Source organism: Salmo trutta, chromosome 24 (genome assembly GCF_901001165.1).
Source record: "Salmo trutta chromosome 24, fSalTru1.1, whole genome shotgun sequence".
Lineage (NCBI taxonomy): Eukaryota > Metazoa > Chordata > Actinopteri > Salmoniformes > Salmonidae > Salmo > Salmo trutta.
The window spans coordinates 17,593,792-17,615,614 of record NC_042980.1 but is presented as its reverse complement, the minus strand read 5'-3'; the positions used below and the strand labels follow the sequence as shown (position 1 = coordinate 17,615,614).

At 41.0% G+C, this 21,823-nt stretch overlaps 1 protein-coding gene across 1 annotated transcript in view; it reads right to left on the bottom strand.

The window, feature by feature from the left end:
• The window catches only part of LOC115160834 (contactin-associated protein-like 5), a 74,595-nt gene extending 53,148 nt beyond the window's left edge, over window positions 1-21,447 (bottom strand). Inside the window, exons 1-3 of the mRNA XM_029711306.1 lie at window positions 21,282-21,447; window positions 12,132-12,242; window positions 7,212-7,405 (exon numbers count right to left, since the gene is read on the bottom strand). Coding sequence (XP_029567166.1) covers window positions 7,212-7,405; window positions 12,132-12,242; window positions 21,282-21,366 — 390 coding nt within the window. The 5' untranslated portion in view covers window positions 21,367-21,447. The remainder of the gene's footprint in view (window positions 1-7,211; window positions 7,406-12,131; window positions 12,243-21,281) is intronic.
• Window positions 21,448-21,823: the final 376 nt, after the last annotated feature.

The window sequence follows — 21,823 nt, the reverse complement described above, 5'->3', positions numbered from 1 at the left end:
GCTAACAGGCATGTCAATCCTTGATTAAACACCCTTAACACCCTCTTCCTGACGGATTGAAGAGGTGATATCTGAATATGTTTATTTTCTCTCATTACTGCAGTCTACAGTTTTTTCAACAACCCTTAAATTGTGTTTTGCACACCGTTTCACTCTGGGGGTAGAGACTTTTGCTAATTGACGGAAAATACAACTTCCTTAATAAGCACAGAGTGGTTTACATGAAAATACCTACAAATTGGAACTGAAATAAGAAAATATCTTTATGATGTGTATTTGGACCAGAGAACATCAATCTTCTCAAACAAACTGACGAAAACACAAATACCAAAGTAAACAAAGTTCCAACAACCCAATGGTACAAAAAAATAACATCATTAGACTATATTGCACAAAATAATACAACATTTCATAACTTAATAGCTAGGTGGTCACCCACAAACATGAGTCATTCCTTTCTTTCTCTCTGGCTTTGTCTAATTGGATGATTAACAACTGTTTCATGAGTGCCATCCTGTTGTTCCCAACATGGCCTATACTCCCTGTTGTTCCCAACATGGCCTATACTCCCTGTTGTTCCCAACATGGCCTATACTCCCTGTTGTGTCGTTGCAGTGCTAGCCTTGCTATGTGACTCCTAAGAGACAAAGACTGAGGAGAATTCTAAGAATAGATAATCATGTTGCCATTGTGACCTGGTCTGGCACAGAGCAGAGATAAAAGGACTGCAGCTCTGGCTGTGTCTTGTGGCTGCGGGTGTTGGTGTGCGTGTGTGTGTGTGTGTGTGTGTGTGTGTGTGAGTGTGTGTGTGTGTGTGTGTGTGAGAGAGTTTTGTGTGTGTGTGTGTGTGTGAGAGAGTTTTGTGTGTGTGTGTGTGTGTGAGAGTTGTGTGTGTGTGTGTGAGTTGTGTGTGTGTGTGTGTGAGTTGTCTGTGTGTGTGAGGTGTGTGTGTGTGTGTGCGTGTAAGTGTGCATGTGTCATTGAAAGCGAGAGAAAGCAGGAGAGGGAGAGTGGGTGTGTTAGAGAACGTGCCTTTGCCCATGTGTGTATCTTAAGTGCTATAAAACCACTCTTTTCATACACAGCACATAATAATGGCTAACCTTACAGGTGCAGAGTTGCTGCAACCTGGCAGACGCAGGCAGCTGGTGTTCTCTCATTAGCCTTCTCAGCCTGCACCGCCGTCAGCAGGCCATTACCTTTGAACTTCCCTTGTTAAAATGCCAGACTGACGTCAATTCATATCTCCGTGTGGCGTGCAGGTTCAAATTGGTCGCCCACCTTTGGAGTGCCTTCATTAGGGAAGTCTCACTAATTAGCTGCCACTCATCCAATTCATCCCACCGTTTCTGTTTCTTCAGGCATGGATCAAAACCAAATCACACCTGCTATCTTCTCACATTGACAAAATAAATGTTATGACTATTTAACAGGTTAGTTAGATGTAGTATTCTGTGTGTCATTGATTGATTGACAAAAAAACAACTGGAATGTTCTTCGTTTTTTAATTAATTAACTGAGGATTGATGAGTCTCAACTTTGGTAATATGACTTGAAATACAGTTGCGGCCAAATACAGTGAGCTCCAAAAGTTAAATCAAATCAAATTGTATTAGTCACATGTGCCGAATACAACAGGTGTAGACATTACAGTGAAGTGCTTACTTACGAGCCCCCGACCAACAATGTAGTTTTAAAAAATACGGACAAGAATGAGAGATAAAAGTAACAAGTAATTAAAGAGCAGCAGTAAAAAAATAACAATATATACAGGGGGGTGCAGGTACAGAGTCAATGTGCGGTTAGTTGAGGTAATATGTACATGAAGGTAGAGTTATTAAAGTGACTATGCATAGAAGATAACAACAGAGAGTAGCAGCCGTGTAAAAGGGGGGGGGGGGGTCAATGCAAATAGTCAGGGTAGCCATTTGATTAGGTGTTCAGGAGTCTTATGGCTTGAGGGTAGAAGCTGTTTAGAAGCTTCTTGGACCTAGACTTGGCGCTCCGGTACCGCTTGCCGTACGGTAGCAGAGAGAGCAGTCTATGACTAGGGTGGCTGGAGTCTTTGACCATTTGTAGGGCCTTCCTCTGACACCGCCTGGTATAGAGGTTCTGGATGGCAGGAAGCTTTGGGACAATGATTTTATTGGGACAGTGATTATTTTGTTGTTGTTTTGGCTCTGTACTCCAGCACTTTGAAATTATACAATGACTATGAGGTTACAGTGCACTGTCAGCTTTAATTTGAGGGTGTTTTAATCAATATCATGTAAACCGTTTAGAAATTACAGTACTTTTCGTAGATAGTCCCCCCATTTTAGGGGACCAAAAGTCTTGGGACAAATTCACTTATATGTATGTGTATTAAAGTCGTCCAATGTTTAGTATTTTGTCCCATATTCCTAGCACACAATAATTACATCAAGCTTGTGACTCCACAAACTTGTTGGATGCATTCGCTGTTTGTTTTGGTTGTGTTTCAGATTATTTTGTGCCCAATGGAAATGAATGGTCAATAATGTCTTTTGTCATTTTGTCACTTTTATTGTAAACAAGAATATGTTTCTAAACACTTCTACATTAATGTCTATGCTACCATGATTACAGATAGTCCTGAATTAATCGTATATGATGATGAGTGAGAAAGTTCCAGACGTAGAAATATCACACCCTAAAGACATGCTAACCTACAATAACAGAGGAGGTTAGCATTTTATGGGTGGGTATGATATTTATGCCTCTGTAACTTTCTCACTCATCATTATTCAAGATTCATTCAGGATTATCCATAATCATGGTAGCATCCACATTAATGTAGAGGTGTTTAAAAACATATTCTATTGTTATTTACAATAATGTTGACTCCAAAATGACACAATATATTGTGTACCATTCATTTCTATAGGGCACAAAATAATCTGAAACAAAACCAAAACAAGTTCAGCAAATGCATCCAACAAATGTGTAGAATCACCCGCTTGGCACTCTTGCACCTTCCTTAATTAATTCCCAATTTTTCTTTAAATAACAAAAATTAATAAAACATACGTTTTTTTTTCCACATGTTGTTATTGGATTGTCAACATTACAGAACCCATTTAATTTTTGTAAACTTAAGTTTACAATTTTTGTTGAGAAAATAAAGACAAATGGCATGGACACAATTATTGGCACCCAGAAATTAGCACAGCCTTTGGCCAAGATAACTGCCAACAAATGCTTCTTGGAGCCATCAATGAGCTTGCTGCGCATTTCTACTGGCAATGTGCCCACTTTTCAGTAGCAAACTGCTCTAATTCTTCAATGTTTGAGGGGTAAACTCCACCAACTGCTGCTTTCTGTCACGACTTCCGCCGAAGTCGGCTCCTCTCCTTGTTCGTGCGGCGTTCGGCAGTCGACGTCACCGGCTTTCGAGCAATCGCCGCTCCATTTTTCATGTATCCATTTGTTTTGTCTTGTTCCCTGCACACCTGGTTTTCATTCCCCAATCAATTCATATGTATTTATTCCTCTGTTCTCCATCATGTCTTTGTGTAGGATTGTTTGTGTTACGTGTATTTTGATATTGTGGATTTTGTTACGCGCATTACTTTTTGTCTATGTTCCGTGTTTTGGGCACATTTTATGTTATTTTTGTGCTGTCATTTTGACCGGAATAAAAAGTGCGCCTGTTCACTACACTCTGCTCTCCTGCACCTGACTTCGCCTCCGATACACACTCCTAACACTTTCAGCTCTCGACATTGGTTATGGATGTGATTTATATCTATACTCTTCTCTGGCCACTCCAGAACAATAATTTTGTCCATGGAATTTGTCTTTATTTTTTCAATTAAAATGGTAAACTTAAGTTGGTTGTGCAATTGGTTCTGCAATGTTAAAAATATAATAACTAGGTGTGGGGACCAAACACTTTTTTCCTTCAATTTGAAATTATTTTTTAAAGAAATAGGGAATTATTAAAGAAAAGTGCAGGGGTGCCAATATATTTGGCCACAACTGTATCATCTAAACTAGTTGACTGATTTCAAAGCACTGCATGGCATTTATACCAAGCATAGAGGGGGGGTTGATAGCTTAAAAGCCATAGGCTGCTTATTCTCATCTCTCATTCTAATTCTATGGGCTCTACATCCGCTTACTTTAACTCACTGAAGAACGAATCAAATTAACACCACACGCGCCTTCCTTGCTTTAATTCTTAATAAAACCCATATTAATTACATAGACTAGAGTGTAGCCAGCCACTAAACTGTGGGCTGCCATAGTGTCTTCGTAATAGGAAGCTGCTGAGAAAACAAGCTGCTGAGAAAACTATGTGATTTACAGTTAGAAGCTTGTGGTTAGTGAAAGGTAATGACAGACCAGAGGTTGAACCAGAGACACAGAGAGGGTTTATTTGCCTGGAAATCAAAGATGGTGTGAGATGCATTTACAACTGTCTGGTACAGCTTATTTATTAAGTACATTTCCAATCAAAAAGCATACATTGAATTTCCTTTGAGTTAATAGTGAAGACGTGTCAGGTATCTACGACAGGATATATTAAGTAATGGGGTCGCTTTCCTGTGTATCATATAAGCTCATGAAATAATTATTGGATATACACAGTTCATAAGGATGTCCTCACATTCAACTATACCAGCAATTTCAATATTTACATAAATATGTTTCCTCAATCTGACTTGGTAACTCAAAGAAAGCCCTGGTGTAAAATGCTGTCCAAATAAATATAATTATATTCTGGAAAACAAATACTCTTGGTCTGACTACAGCAAAGCCATGGGACTATTCCAAGACGCATTTATAAAAAATTAATAAAACGGACACATTACATTTACATAAGTATTCAGACCCTTTACTCTATACTTTGTTCAAGTACATTTGGCAGCGATTACAACCTAGAGTCTTCTTGGGTATGACACTACAAGCTTGGCACACCTGTATTTGGCGAGTTTCTCCCATTCTTCTCTGCAGATCCTCTCAAGCTCTGTCAGGTTGGATGGGGAGCATAGCTGCACAGCTATTTTCAGGTCTATCCAGAGATATTAGGTTGGGTTCAAGTCCGGGCTCTGACTGGGCCAGTCAAAGACCTTCAGAGACATGTCTCGTAGCCACTCCTGCATTGTATTGGCTGTGTGCGTAGGGTCATTGTCCTGTTGGAAGGAGAACCTCTGCCCCAGTGTGAGGTTCTAAGCTCTGTTGAGCAGGTTTTCATCAAGGATCTCTCTGTACTTTTCTCCGATCATATTTCCCTCAATCCTAACTAGTCTCCCAGTCCCTGTAGCTTAAAATCATCCCCACAGCATGATGCTGCCACCACTATACTTCACCGTAGGGATAGGGACAGGTTTCATCTAGATATGACGCTTGACATTCAGGCCAAATAGTTCAATCTTGGTTTCAGCAGACCATAGAATCTTGTTTCTCATGGTCTGAGAGTCCTTTAGGTGTCTTTTGGCAAAGTCCAAGCAGGCTGTCATGTGCCTTTTAATGAAGAGTGGCTTCCGTCTGGGTACTCTACCATAAAGGGCTGATTGGTGGAGTGCTGCAGAGATGGTTGTCCTTCTGGAAGGTTCTCCCATCTCCACAGAGGCCTTTCTGCTCTGATTGCTCAGTTTGGCCGGGAGGCCAGCTCTAGGAAGAGTCTTGGTGGTTCCAAACTTCCTCCATTTAAGATTGATGGAGGCCACTTCAATTCTGCAGACCTTTTTTGGTACCCTTCCCCAGATCTGTGCCTTGATGCAATCCTGTTCCGGAGCTCTATGGACAATTCCTTCAACCTCATGGCTTAGTTTTTGCTCTGACATACACTGTTAACTGTGGGACCTTATATGCAGTATACAGGTGTGTGCCTTTCCAAATCATGTCCAAGCAATTTAATTTACCACAGGTGAACCCCAATCAAGTAGTAGAACCATCTCAGTGATGGTCAATGGAAACAGGATGCACCTGAGCTCAATTTCGAGTTTAATAGCAAAGGGTCGGAATACATATGTAAATAAGGTATTTCTGTTTAAAAAATTTTATACAATTGCAGAAATGTCTAAAAACCATTTAATCGCTTTGTCATTATGGGGTATGGTGTGTAGACTGATGAGGAATTTGTTTTATTTAATCAATTTTAGAATAAGGCTGTAACGTAACAAAATGTGGAAAAAGTCAAGGGGTCTGAATACTTTCTGAATGCACTGTAAATCCCAATTATTGTTCAGTCCCTAGCAATCATTGAAAACAATTTCAAAGCACGTCTCCCAGGGTTTATACACTACACCAGCATTTCTACACCATGCCACATTTCCATACTGGAGTGTAAACAATGATTTTTTTTAAGTCAAAGAAGAGAATAAATAATAGAAGACAGGCTGCTGTAGCGTACTGGACACGCTGTTTGTCCTTGTAACTCCAACTACTATTCATTATCCACCATGAGAGAGAAACTTGTTCAGAAAAAAATGGCAGGAATGTTGAGTTGTCTCCATTTTCTCTCCTCATTCTTTTTCAGTGCTTCCAATTTAAGATTTCGTCACGCTATTTGACATAACTGGGGCGAGCACAATTGCTTATAAAGAATGTATGTGCACACCAACATCATGAGGTACAAACAGGCAATTTTTTAAAGATGTTAACTCAATTATGCACACATGCTAGCCAAGTACTAGCTATAAAATCATAGTAGAGGAGGAATAGGATATATGTGGAGGTAGCCAGAAGTGTGTAGTGTACATCCACACATCCCAGACTATTGTCAGACTTAACAAAATGTTTCCTTCACAAGGATGTGAAACAATGAGATAAAAATTGAGTTACAGAGTCTGAATTCTCCTAATCGTTTTCCCACAAAGCATGGTACCTCTGGGGAGAGCAAAACAAAGACAGAGATGTTTAGCTATCTACTCTCTCTCACACACCAGAGGTGGAGGACACTAACTCAAGTACAAGAGAGGGACCTAATGTCTTATTTTATGAGGTGTACCCTTGCAGCTCTGACCTACTCTGAGTTACAGCTCAATACACAGCTACTCACTCATCCTAGTGTGCCAAGTGAAAAGAAAAGTCAAAACTTAGATTATTATTTTGTAATCGATGTGACTGACTGGGTTGAAACCCGTATTAGCCCATTGAGCTAAAGCCAAGGCAATACCTCAGAATAGCACATCAGTGCAGTCTTCACAATGGCAACAGTAAATCTGCAGTATGATGCAACTCACCCCCACCCCGTCCTCCTGTCGGTACTGCTTCCAGGCTTGGCCTGTGTCACTGAACAGCAGCAGGTAGCCGCTGACCCAGTCTGAGCTGCCGTAGCGCCCCTGTGTGGCGACGGCCGTCACCTCCATCCTGTCCCTGAGGTCCAGCTGCAGCCACGGCTGGCTGTCTGTCACCTGGGGAGACCAGCCTCCCGCTCCTTGGGAGACCAGAGAGAGAAAATATCATATTTTAGCTTTCTGTCGCTGCACAGTTTGGATCGAATTGTGGTCGGTGTTTTGTCCAGTAACCCTTAACCTATAGGCCTTGCCTGCATGCAATTGATGCCGAATTCTTGCATTTCTGTCTGCATGGGGAGTATCCTGTGAATGCTAGACTCCTCTGTATAATGTATGTGAGGTTTTTCGATTGCTGTGGAATATTAACTAACCCCCTCTATCATGCTGTCTAATAACCCCCTTCTATCATGCTGTCTAATAACCCCCTTCTATCATGCTGTCTAATAACCCCCTTCTATCATGCTGTCTAATAACCCCCTTCTCTCATGCTGTCTAATAACCTCCTTCTATCATGCTGTCTACCGTAAATTCCGGACTATAAGCCGCAACTTTTTTCCCAGGCTTTGAACCTCGCGGCTTAAACAATGACGTGGCTAATATATGGATTTTTCCCGCTTTCTATTTTTTTAAATTTTTTAAACACATTCTGTGACGTGCTCAGTTTTTTGGCGGCATGAAGCTTTCATTAGACCAATGAAATTGCTGAACGGGTTAAGGTCAAACAACTTTTTTTGTTTACTGTTTAGATTAAATCGAGCGCTCAAACTTCCCATCATTCTGATTACAGTAGTAATTTTGTCCCCCTCATCATGGCAAAGACATGGAGAAATGCATATGATGCAGCTTTCAAGTTGAAGGCGATTGATCTGGCTGTTGGAAAAGGAAATAGAGCTGCTGCACGGGAGCTTGGTCTTAATGAGTCGATGATAAGACGTTGGAAACAGCAGCGTGAGGAATTGACTCAGTGCAAAAAGACAACTAAAGCTTACTGCTAATTTTTTATTTTTTGTTACAAACCGTGTTTCGTTAAAGCCTATTTATTTTTGTTACAAGCCGTGTTTCTTTAAAGCCTATTTATTTTTGTTACAAGCCGTGTTTCGTTAAAGCCTGTGTAAAGTTCATTTGTTTCAATGTACCGGTAGGCACCTGCGGCTTATAGACATATGCGGCTTATTTATGTTAAAAATAATATATTTTTTTAAATTCAGTGGGTGCGGCTTATATTTAGGTGCGCTTAATAGTCCAGAAATTACGGTAATAACCCCCTTCTATCATGCTGTCTAATAACCCCCTTCTATCATGCTGTATGAAATGGAGTGTGAAAACACTATTTTGTTTAAATAACCCTCCAGCCACCCTAGTCATAGACTGTTTTCTCTGACACCGCACGGCAAGTGGTACCGATGCACCAAGAATGGAACCAACAAGACCCTGAACAGCTTTTACCCCCAAGCCATAAGACTGCTAAATAGTTAGTTAAATAGTTAACCAATAGCTACCCGGACTATCGGGTAGCTATTGCATGGCTACCCGATAGTCCGGGTACTGCATGGCCACGCAGTAGGGGGTGAACAGGGAGTACAGGAGAGGGCTGAGCACACACCCTTGTGGCGCCCCAGTGTTGAGGGTCAGCGAAGTGAAGATGTTGTTTCCTACCTTCACCATCTGGGGGCGGCCCGTCAGAAAGTCCAGGACCCAGTTGCACAGGGCGGGGTTGAGACCCAGGGTCTCGAGCTTTTATGATGAGTTTGGAGGGTAGTTTGGTGTTGAATGCTGAACTGTAGTCAATGAACAGCATTCTTACATAGGTATTTTTTTTGTCCAGATGGGATAGGGCAGTGTCCAGTGTGATGGCGATTGCGTCAACTGTGGACCTGTTTGGGCGGTACGCAAACTGAAGTGGGTCTAGGGTGGCTGGTAAGGTGGCGGGTGATATGATCCTTGACTAGTCTCTCAAAGCACTTCATGATGACAGAAGTGAGTGCTACGGGGCGGTAGTCATTTAGGTCAGTTATCTTTGCCTTCTTGGGTACAGGAAGAATGTAGCCATCTTGAAGCATGTGGGGACAACAGACTGGGATAGGGAGCGATTGAATATGTCTGTAAACACACCAGTCAGCTGGTCTGCGTATGCTCTGAGGTCGTGGCTAGGGATGCCGTCTGGGCCAGCAGCCTTGCGAGGGTTAACATGTTTAAATGTTTTACTCACGTCAGCCACGGAGAAGAAGCGGGGGGGCTCAGTTTTTGTTAGCGAGCCACGACGGTGGCACTGTATTATCCTCAAAGGGGGCAAAGAAGGTGTTTAGTTTGTCTGGAAGCGTGATGTCGGTGTCTGTGACGTGGCTGTTTTTGTTTTTGTAGTCCGTGATTGTCTTTAGACCCTGCCACATACGTTTCATGTCTGAGCCATTGAATTGGGACTCCACCTTGTCCCTGTACCGGCATTTCGCTTGTTTGATTGCCTTGCGGAGGGAATAACTACACTGTTTATATTCAGTCATATTTCGAGACCTCTTTCCATGGTTAAATGCAGGGGATCGTGCTTTCAGTTTTGCGTGAATGCCTCCATCCATCCACGGTTTCTGGTTAGGGTACATTTTAATAGTCACAGTGGGTACAACATCTCCAATGCACTTCTTTATAAACGCACTTACCGAGTCAGCGTATAGGTCAATGTTGTTCTCTGAGGCTGACCGGAACATATTCCTGTCCACGTGATCAAAACAATCTTGTTGCGTGGCTTCTGATTGGTCAAACCAGCGTTGACTGGTTCTCATCACTGGTACATCCTGTTTGAGTTTCTGCCTATAAGACGGTTCGAGCAAGATGGTGTCATGGTCGAAATTTCCGAAGGGAGGGGATAGGGCTTTGTATGCATAACGGAAGTTAGAGTAGCAGTGGTCGAGAGTATTAGCCCTACGTGTCATGCAATCAATATGCTGATATAATTTTGGTAGCCTTGTTCTCAAATTTGCTTTGTTAAAATCCCCAGCTACAATAAATGTAGCCTCCTGATATATAGTTTCCAGTTTATATAGAGTCCAGTGAAGTTCCTTGAGGGCCGTCTTGGTGTTCTCTTGAGGGGTAATGTACACAGCTGTGACTATAACTGACGAGAATTCTCTTGGTAGGTAAAATGGCTGGCGTTTGATTGTAATGAATTCTAGGTCCAGTGAGCAGAAGGACTTGAGTTCCTGTATGATGTTATGATTACACCATGGTGCATTAATCATAAAGCACACACCCCCGCACTTCCTCTTCCCAGAGAGGTGTTTATCTCTGTTGGCGCGATTCATGGAGAAGCCCGGATGCTGAACTGATTCCGACAACATATCCTAAGAGAACCATGTTTCCATGAAACAGAGAATGTTACAATCTCTGATGTCTCTCTGGAATGCAACCCTTGCTCGAATTTCGTCTACCTTTTTGTCAAGAGACTGGACATTGGCAAGTAGTATACTCAGAAGTGGTGAGTGATGTGCACGTCTACAGAACCTGACCAGGAGGCTGCTCCGCCTGCCCCTTCTGTGGCACCGTTGTTTCTGGTAGCCTACTGGAATTTGATCCATTGTCGTAGGTAGTGGTGTCACTGTTAGTGTACACCTGTTGTTTATGAAGCATGTGACAAATAACATTTTATTTTATTTGAAATGCATCAATGTACTTGATATAGTCCAAGGGCCATCCACCAAAAAAGGCTTCAGAAAAGGCATTTCGTGACCCGGGAAACAACACTGCAAAGTTTCAAAATCATTACGTAGATCATTTTATGTATATGAACACTGTGTGGTTAAAACGTTTAAAAAAGTTGCACATTAATGAAATATGATAAATCAAAGGTACGATTTTGAAATCATAGCACATTTTGGGTAAATTCCCCTAGCAACATTATGAGGTTGCAGTGTCACACCTTGGTTACAATTGTTACACACGTTCTGTTGTCCATACTTGCAGTTAGCAACATACTGTATGTACCGGACCAGAGGAAATAATACGAGATAAGAAGCTGTTGAAAGGTGCTAAATAAATTTGTCTCAGATGCCAGAACATCGCTGATGTAGCTATCAGTACCGTGAATGTTTTGAGAGCTGTGTTATCTAACAAACATTGTGCTGTCTTTAGTTTGGCTAGCAGACAAAATAAATGATGGCCCTTGTAGGCTAAATACTACTGTTAAAATGTCTTATATTAACTACGAAAAACATGGTTAAAACCTATTTCCTCATTTCGGGGTTCATCTGGATCAGTCAAAGACCGATAACCTGTTGCTTGAGCTTATGCAAGGACAAACACCGAACGCACAAATAGATCTGTGTTCTGTGCACCAGTATGCAACAAAAGTAAGAAGGTGAAACATAGCAGCAAATTACCCAAGATGCGCTATGATTTTGATGCAAAAAATCATAACTTTTGTTAACAATAACAAATGAATGTGCAACTTTTACAAGTGTTGAACCACACTGTGTTCATATTCATAACATTATCTATATAATGTTGTTGAAATTTTGCCGTTTTGTTTCCTGGGTCACGGAACTAAACATTTTTGGTGGATGGCCCTTGGACTAATATGATAAATACACTGGCGAATAATAACCTCAGTATCTACATCCAAACATTCATGTAAAAGTGTGATATGGCGGTGCTGTGTACAATTAGTAGATTCAGACCCCACAAGCCGCCCAGTTATCAAGCAGAAGAAACAGGTCAGCTCCGACAGAGATGTTTATTACTCAGCTGCTGTGGGCTGGAACTCAACACCATGGGAGCAGATGAGTTCTGAATATTAAACCAGAGTCTCAGTCAAAGAGAAAGCATCATTGTTCAGAAACTTTAAATAAAAAAAGATAACTTTCCATTGTAACTCACCATCTCTTCTGTTGATCTTGGCAAAGTGTGGAGCGTTACTGACAGAGGACTGTGAGGAGCTCTCTAAGGAAGCTGGGGGTAGCATGGATACCAGTGGGCCATTACAAATATCTGTAAGAGTAAAAAGGAGAGTATGCTGTATGAAGTTCATGGTTGGGTAGAATATATAGAGCTTTAGCACCATCATTATCTACTAGAGCAGGGGTGTCAAACATACATAATAAAAAATAAAATAATATTAATAATAAAAACATGTATATATATATATATAGAAACATGTATATAATATACTGTATACACTGAGTGTACAAAACATTAGGATGACAGACTGACCAGGTGAAACCAGGTGAAATATATGATCACTTATTGATGTCTGTTCGCAATTTTATGGAAAATTATGTTTGTGTCTGCAAGCGCAGCACGGTATGGGGTCTAAACGCAAGTATTGCTAAAATAGCGGGGCTGCCTCACTTAACCACTCCACAAATCTCTCCCCATCTCTCCCCAGCAGTCCATTAACTCAAGCAGTGACCCCTAAAAAGAGGACAGTAGAATCCACAGTACCCTAGGCAGCCCTATGTGTTTGTGTGCGTGTGTGTGTGTGTGTGTGCATGTGTGTGCATGTGTGTGCATGTGCGAGTGTCAGTAGTGTTCCTCCTAATCCATCAGATTAGATCACTTCCACCAGGCAGAAGGAGATTAAGAGGTCAGTGATCTGAACTTGTCGGCCTCATCTTCCACTGATCCAGCCCTGCTTTCCGGGCCCCAATAAGAGCAGTGAGTGGGGTGGAGCTCATTCACTTAGCTAGCTACTGCACCACAACTCTCCTTTGTTGTTTCCACTGAGCAGTGTGGCTTCTGGAGCATCACTGTGTGGCTGCTAAAGAGAATCTCAGGACATAAAAATAACTGGCAACAGCTTGATTACAATGATCACAGTACTCTCTCCATCAGTGACTCATTCATCGATTTCTCTCTTTACATCATTTTGTTTTGGATGCCATCCACTCCATGTTGAATTTATCCTGGAAACATCTGCAGTAACTAATGAACATTCATCTGGTAGACAACAACTTCATGTTGAAAATGACAGCAGGAGCCTGTTTGCGACACTTTGGAAGTATCGTTGAGGACAGCCCACCACATTTCAGCTGACCTGAATTGACTGCACTTATATCAATTGCCAGCAGATGTCTCTAAATGTTGATTTACAGATTGACTCAAGTGGATCTTTTTTTTTTTAAAGGATATAGATATAATAAAAAAACAGCTTAGAGACACCATACACCAGATATATACATGCAGCAAGATAGCCACAGATGCCCAACTTTTGAGAAAAATCCCATAATTTCACAAGGACATATACGTTTTTATCCTGATGTTATTAAACATTGTGTGGCAAATATGTTTTCTGTTTAGTGAAAATCCTTATATTACATTGTAGCCATTTCCTGCAGTCAAATGACCAAATCGCCTCTAATGGCCTCATGGGTGGAATGTTATTCCTATTTTTCCTAATTTCATAAACTTGGTCTCATGGTTTTGTTATATTTCATTATTTTGTGATGTATATAAAGTGTAATATTGGGATGCAACCTCAACATGTAATACATTACAACTCTGATTTAGCCCAGTGTCGTAAAAGGTTTTAATCATCCCTGCCCACTACTTAACCACTCTAAGCATGATTCTGTCTATCTCTTTCTATTTATATCTATCCATCTCTTTTTATCTCTCACACAATCCATCAGGCTCTGGGGATCATGCAACCCCTTTGAAACAAAGCAAGCACCTTTGATCCTGACAGCCTTCTCACAAACATCTTCATCAATGTCAGGTTAGTCTTTCACTTCTGTAAAAGTACCTGCTCCATTTCATCTGATGGTTACACCAAATCTTAACACACCTATGAGACCTTTGTACAGTGGGAAGGGTACACCAATAATATGTTTATGTCACAGCAGCATATAACGTAAAGCAACCGGCAAGGACATAACTCTAAGAGGCCCCTGAATACAAAGACAATTACGGTAGCTCACTTATAAAATGTGTGTTTTATGAACAGTGTTTCTGTTTATAGCCTCCATCTAGTTATTTGGCACCGAGCCAATAGCTGGGCTGTCAATCAGGAAGAATTATGGGTAGAGGATGATTTGCCTGCAAAGCTGCACTGCTCTGCTCAGTGCCTCCTTGCCTTGGGATAATTGAAAATCTATCCTAGCTATGAATGCGATCATGCCACGGCACACTCGCTATGCAAAGTGCTTGGGCTTAAATCTTAAACACTCACTCCCATAAGCAGACACACACACACACACAGACACACACACACACACACACACACACACACACAGACAGAGATGAACAGAAACAAACACAAACAAAGTTGGAAAAGAAAGCTGAACCAGGAACCAGCCCTTTCTATAAACTCATAGCTTGTACAGTAGATCCTGACAGGGTACAGCGACACCGTGATTTTAGTATCCACACCAGTGAGAGACATCTTGACACCTCCAGGCTAGTAGAACATAGCTGGGGTTATCAGTGATAGTGTTTGGGATAAAAAAATAAAAGAACCTGCACTCCCTTCCACTTCCCTCTGTTCCCCAAGGTGTGCCATCATGCAGTGATGCATGATAAGATAGATGGCTGTGAACACATTTAGATGCACACTGTGAGCTCTCTTTTTTCTCCTTGGCCTATACACTTCCTCGAGGCCCATAAAGAACATATTTTTGTCATGTAACACAATGACCCATACTTAATTTAGTGGGAAGACTATTCAAGTGGAAGGAAGTTAGGCTATTTTGAGGTTGACAACATCAATATGACTGCAAATTAGAGTACAAAACCAAACATAATTTGTGAGATTTATTGTCAGTTTTGGAAAAACAACCACATTATCCAGTCAAACTTGATGGCCACATTTAGCTCATTCAAATCCACAAAATACTGCCCTTGATTCTGCTTTTCACACTATATTTATTCAAGCTTTTTAGTAGATCTCAAACGCAACTTTCAAACCCAATCTACTTCATCTAACTTGCTCTCTTCAAAATGTGCAACAACTTTTTACAACACAAAGGCCCCTGAGTTGACTTCCATCCCTCACACTGCTCATTAGCCAGCATCCTCTCCTAGTCTTTGTGCTAAACAAACAGCGCTCCACAAAGAAATCAAGCTCAATTACGCCAACAAACTGCCTTTTGTAGCGTATGCGGCTGGAATATTTTTAGCTCCGTTTCAGGCCCCAGCGCACCTGCCGATGACTAGCAGCATGGTCAGAGCAGAAGTTGTGGAGCTGTTTAAATTCTGAGACTAAACGGAAGAAATAAACTGCTTTTGCAACAGCTAATGGCTATCCAAATAAGATCCTTAAATCCTAAATCCATTATTATCTCTATGGAACTATATGGAGAGACTTGAAGAAGACAAAGATGCTCAAATGAGCTTCCTGTGTGCTAGGCACAGCAGGCACCGTCTACCCCCCTGTCTACCCATGATGCATCAATCCAAAAGGATCCAGAGGAACAATGACATGATCCAGTAAAGAATGGATGTATACCTCCGGGTAGTATCGATAAAGCAGAATACGATACCTCACATGTATTTATAGACTGGTCCCATCTCATCTCTGTTCAGGCAGAAACATTGACTATGGCTGAGGTATCGGTTGACAATTAGCTACAGACGCAGGCTGAATTTGAGGAAGTGCCGGTCAATACATGTGATTGAGAAACATAGCACTCTACTGTAGCACTTAATTTCCAATAATGTGTCTGATAGAGTGAGCAGCAAAACATAGTTTAGAGAGAAAGTGTTGATAACTGATCTGAAGGCTGATATGTTTAGGTTTACTTACAGACCGAGCGATCACGTGACTATCACACACTTCATAAATTCAAGAGATTTTACACTGCTGGTGAGAATTCTCAATCAATGCACAAAGGAGAAGTAACACATACTGTGAAGCATTGTCAACCACTCTGTTCATTTTTCATATCATTATCAAGTTGGCAGAGATGGCAGTGTAGCTGCTCTTTTGATACATATCCCTTTCTGATTAGTCTTTCTGGTTGTGTCACCTCTGTGTGATACACTACCCCACACTGAACTCACCATTAGCCAACACTGTGTGTCACTATGCAAAGAAACCAGAGGTTACTGGCTCATTAGCCCCTGGTGAATACTAGATTGGAAAAGAGAGACTCCCATTGGACAAAAATGACAGCTTGGCTTCCATATCCAAGCAGCCCCAGATGGTGGGCCTGATACGGCCATCCTCTCTCCTGCCTGTGGAAATGTCACCAAGACCGCTTACATTTAAATACATGCAGATTAAGTGTTGAAGGCTCACCTTCCTTAGAACTGGGAAATAACTCATACAATACTTTCTGGAGAAATACATTTAAAAGCTGTCCAAAGATGGTCAAAATAAAGACAGCAGGTTTCAGATTAGATAAATGTTTGACTGTTGGCTTTCAGAACATCAATTCCCAAACCCAGTTGTCCTAATTTGGTCATTTTGTTACGGAAGCTATGCTGCAATAGCTACCTGTCTGTCTCAATCATGAGTCCTGCTCAAAACGTTTGCACGATCCACCTGTATCATCAAGCCCTGGATCATCAATTGAAAACTGTGTGTATGAGATTCCTTCTCACAGAAATGAGGAGTTACAGAGTAATAGCTACTGACAGAAAATGTCTGGCGGTATTCCCAAGTTTAAACCGGGCTTCCTGTCTGCTCGGTCTACTTTGCAGTCAAAGCCCTGCATAGCACCAGTGTTCTCTTATCGGCACGGTCAATAGTAAGTGGTCACTTGTAATCCTTAGCAATCCTTTGCCAGTAACACCAGAAATAAACAGAAGATGGCACTTACGGACTATACAGCTATTTGTAGCATATTCATTGCACTCTATAGATCGGGAATGGTGTACCATCAGTGTGAGAGCGATAGGATTGGAAATGCAAAGGCCTCCACTGGCGCCACATTCATCAGATAGATTTTTCCCCTCCCGGGGGGGCAATAAATGATTGCTCTAAATAGCCTTATATCATATATTGTTCGTTTTTTGGAGGGTCCTGGAGGGTCCTCTGTCCAGACCAAATATATGTATCATAAACAACCCTAAGATAATACAATTGTGGCACATCCTGCTCACATGATTTTAGGTGAAAACACAGGCTGCAAAAAAACTTTGGAGATGCATTCAAGATGAAAATACCTTGGTATTTTGACAGACAATGATTTATCGTTTAAAAAAAAACATGACTGAGCTTGTTAAGAATTGAATTTTTTATTTAAATAGATCTTGTCTCTCTCCAGTCAACAGGAAGCAGGTTGGGCAGTCAACCCTTCTACCTGTTCTTTATTATGGTGATACTATTTATCATAGTGCCTCTACTCTCAAACCCTTGGATTACGTTTTTTATAGGGCCCTTCATTTTATCACAGGAGACAGTTTTATTAGTCATTACTGTATTCTTTACCAAAAGGTTGACTGAAGAGCACATCATTACGCTCTTTTTGTTTACAAAGCCCTGCTCCTCAAACTTCCAACTTACTTAACATCACTGTTAAGACTTAAAATGACATGTTATCAAACCCGTTCACAAGGTTGGTTAACTCTGGAGACTCCTTGGTGTCTCGAGAGTTAGGTAAATTAGCCTATAATTTCCTTGGACCTTACGTGTGGAATGATCTACAATACACTTTAAATTGGAGGAATTGGTGCCTCTAGTGTATTTACGACAGTTGTTAGGGGACCTTTTTACTGAGAAATGCTTCTGTTTTTTGGTGTATTGTTGTGTATAATAACATGTATTTTATTGTGTATATGAATGTGCATTTTGAAGTGTATTGTGGTGCTATACAGGGCTCATCCGGAAAAGAGACCTTGGTCTCAGCATTGACTCCTTGTCAAAATGAAGGTTAAATACATTTACAGTGATAAAATAGGCTTCATTCTCCCTACAGTATTCAGCACATACAGTATATTAGGTGTGCCCGTGGGACTATCACATGAACAAGCACACGTGTATGGTAGGGGAGCAAAAAACAAACACCGTACAAAGATAATTTTACATAATGGGGTGTACCATAGCAACAACTAGGGAGATATTCCAACATACAGTATATCATTGGTTTAATACTGCCATACCCCTTTCTTTATTCATTAGCTTAACAAGGCATGCTCCTCGACCATACTATCTCTGAATACATTAGGCTACATTCAAGGGTGAGTTATCTGTTGACTCCTGTACCAAACGTAACCCCTGTCTATAGCACAAGCCGGAGGTTGCCAAGAACTGCATTCTAATGGCCAACACCTAGAAAGAACCACAGTCTTTTTTCTTGGCATTTCAAATGAACAACACGCTCCTCGAAGTCACACATGAAAGGAAGTGCAAAACAGCCCCATCCATCCACATCCGGCTATCCACATCCAGCTATGCACACTCTAAATAGAACAAAAGACAGAGAAACATGTTTCACTTAATTAACCATGTTGTAATTGAACTCTAACTTCTGGGAAACATGTAGGAATCTCTATGAAAAAGGCGTATTGAAAAGAAAATCTATTGTAATCAACCTGATTCATAGACTTCTTATTGTCTATGTGATTCTTGGCTGTGTGTGTCGGTCCACACAATGAACAAAGCAGAACATGGATGAGAGTACCGTTGCCTTTAGGAGTGTACCAGCCCCAAGTCACACATTCAATAACCCTATCACCAGAGTAGCTCATAAAATGCTGCTGTCTTTATCAGTGGGTGCCCTTTCATTTGGATATTTTGTTGAATGTCAATCTGTTTTGCTGTATGCCATCCACCATACCACTGGGGAGATAATATTGGTCTATCTTTCCATATTTAACTGCACGTGTGCTGTCCATCTCTGATCCACTACCAGCAACAGTAATGACAGCACTATACTGTCTAATAAATGACCATAATTGGACCATTACGTGAAGTCAGTTATGCTAAGGAAATCCAGAACCATTATCAAGAAGGGAAAACATTTAATTGGATAATTATGTGTAGTGACTAACATCTAATTTTACTTCTACTGTGTCCCATGGCCTTTCCATGTTCTTACATACAGTGTGCACTGTACATCGACCCATTCATGTGATGTACTTTTGAACACTCATTGCCTATGGCGGTTTGGATCTCCCAGGCTCTAGCTAGCTGAGCTCTTTCTCCATACTGACTTGACTAGTTAAATAAAGGTTTACATAAAAAAAAAAAAATGTTATACAAATACTGGAGAATTCAGTCTACACATTGGAGGAAGTGGGAGCGCCCTACTGCTGTGTTATGCCTCATTTATCTCTTGATGAATGCATCACCCTTTTATGAATCTCTACAACAGTAGGAGTTCCTTTCATTCTAGAGACTGAGTGAGTGCCTGCTTTGCATTAATCAGCAAGTAGAATATGGTGTGGACTCAGGACTGCTTTTACACATGCATGCATAGTCAATATAATGCTGTCATCTTTGCTGCATTGTGGGATGGTACAGTACTTTACCAAATGTACTTCAGTAAGTGCCTCTGTGATGGGATATAATTTACTCTGAAAGGTCTGCTCAAAAAGATAATACAATCAGAAACCGAACGGAAAATCCAAGCAAATAAAACATAGTATGGTGTTGTCCGTGTGACTGTTTACACTGTTAGTAATATAAGTATGTGCATAATATTGTGGGCTATAGTAGCTGTGATAGTATTACTGTAAACCTGGAGCAATATTCCACCCACAGAGGCATGGTGAAGTGAGTGATATCAAGAGACAGCTCTGGTAATGAAAGCCCCCTCTGTTTTCATCCAAAGGCAACATTCAAAATCATAATTTCACTCCCAGCAGGAAACTTTCCTTTTCAAGCACCACACTTTGGCCTTTATACAAATAAGATAAGGCAAATGATAAAGCAAGTCCAACCACCTGCTGAACTTCACTGTGAACCATTTGAATAGCACTAAGATTACAGGCACACGGGCCCAGCAGCATATGCTGGAAATCATTGGATGAAATAGGTTATTTAGTAGATGTTCAGTATCAATTATGAATGTTTGCAAGAGACGGATCCGGTAGCCTTCATAGGACACCAGACCTAGAAGCATGAGGACATGCTCCTCTGGGAGGATGTGGCTGCCATTATCTCTGTCACCTGACACAGGGGCCACACAAACCACCCATGATGGATATCTGGCTTCTCCTTTTGTTTCTCAAAGGTAAATATGAGAACGACCATTTGCTTGTCCTCTAGGAGAATCTAGCCATTTCATCTCTGAGCAGCATGTCAATTCTGATCACTGGATACATTTGAGTGACCACAAGAAGGTCATAAATGAATAATCTAGCTGTCAGTTTAGCTAAATTCACTGGGTTACATCACTAGAATAAACTGCTTTTATGCCTATCTCACAGGTACCAGGTCTCAAAGCCACCCATCAATTCTGTTTTGGATAACAATTAGTATTTTAAGTTAATTTCCTTCAATAACTTAATGAATGATGCACGAATCAATGATATAGTTGTTGAACATGTTTGATATGGAGTTATAACAAATCGTTACCGATTTTGCACAATACAACACTTATCCTCCACCTAAAAACTCAGGTGAGGAAGGACGACCACTAGCGACGACAACATCAAAACAACTGGACTAAACAGATGCTGGCACAACAAATCAAAGACAATTGAATGTTAATTTAATACGACATATCAGAGAGAGAAACAAATGCCAACGATGCTGTGAATGACAATAGGGGTGAATATAATTTCCACCAAATTATGTTACTGCTAATTATGCTGCAATAATAGGTTATAGAATATAATTTACTGATATTTCAATAGCCAAATCAAAAAAGTGTCATCTTAAGCTACACTAGAAAGACAATTGACAAAGGAATCCAATGTATCACGTTATATTTGCAACACACGGCCCTACACCTATACATTTACTTGTAAAAAGAAACATAGCTATAACGTTATTATCTAGGGTTTTGCTTCTTCGGGCATTTCAGCATACATCTATGTTTTCATCCATATGAGTCATAAGACTACAGCAAAAAGCATGTCACAAAGCGCGCGCGGTTTCATTTCCAAAACCAGTGGTACTGGTAAGCAACTTCTGATACTCACAGTGACTGGCGGCGGACGCAGAGCTGGAGACACTCAAAAGACAGACAATGAAGATATATAACCGAGACAGCTTTCGCAATTCCATTCTCCCTACTGTGATATATCCTTATGTTGTAGGAAGAGAGTAAATCTCATGAAAGCGATGCCTTCAAGTGTCTCTAGCGCGGACGGAATCATGCAGTGTGTTTGAAGCCCAGTGGAAAAGTAAACCACTCCCCCCATCAGCAGTCCTTCACAGATGCTCAGCCCGTAGAATCTCTCTCTCTCGCGCTCTCTCCTTCTCTTTCTCTCCTCTCTCAACGTATATCTCTCTAGTATTTCATGAGTTGGTTTCAAGTCATGGCCGTTCTAGTATTTTTCTTGAAGTATGTGCGTGTGTGTGAGAGTGATTTTGTACAGTAGTGTAACTAGTTTTGCCGCTCCTCTTGCTGCGCTCTAGACCATTTCAGCACCAAAGTAGCTGGACATCTACAAACTGTCAAGCAGGAGGAGGCTCTGGAGTCAAAATGAGTGAATGTTCATTTGGATAAGAGTATGTCAAC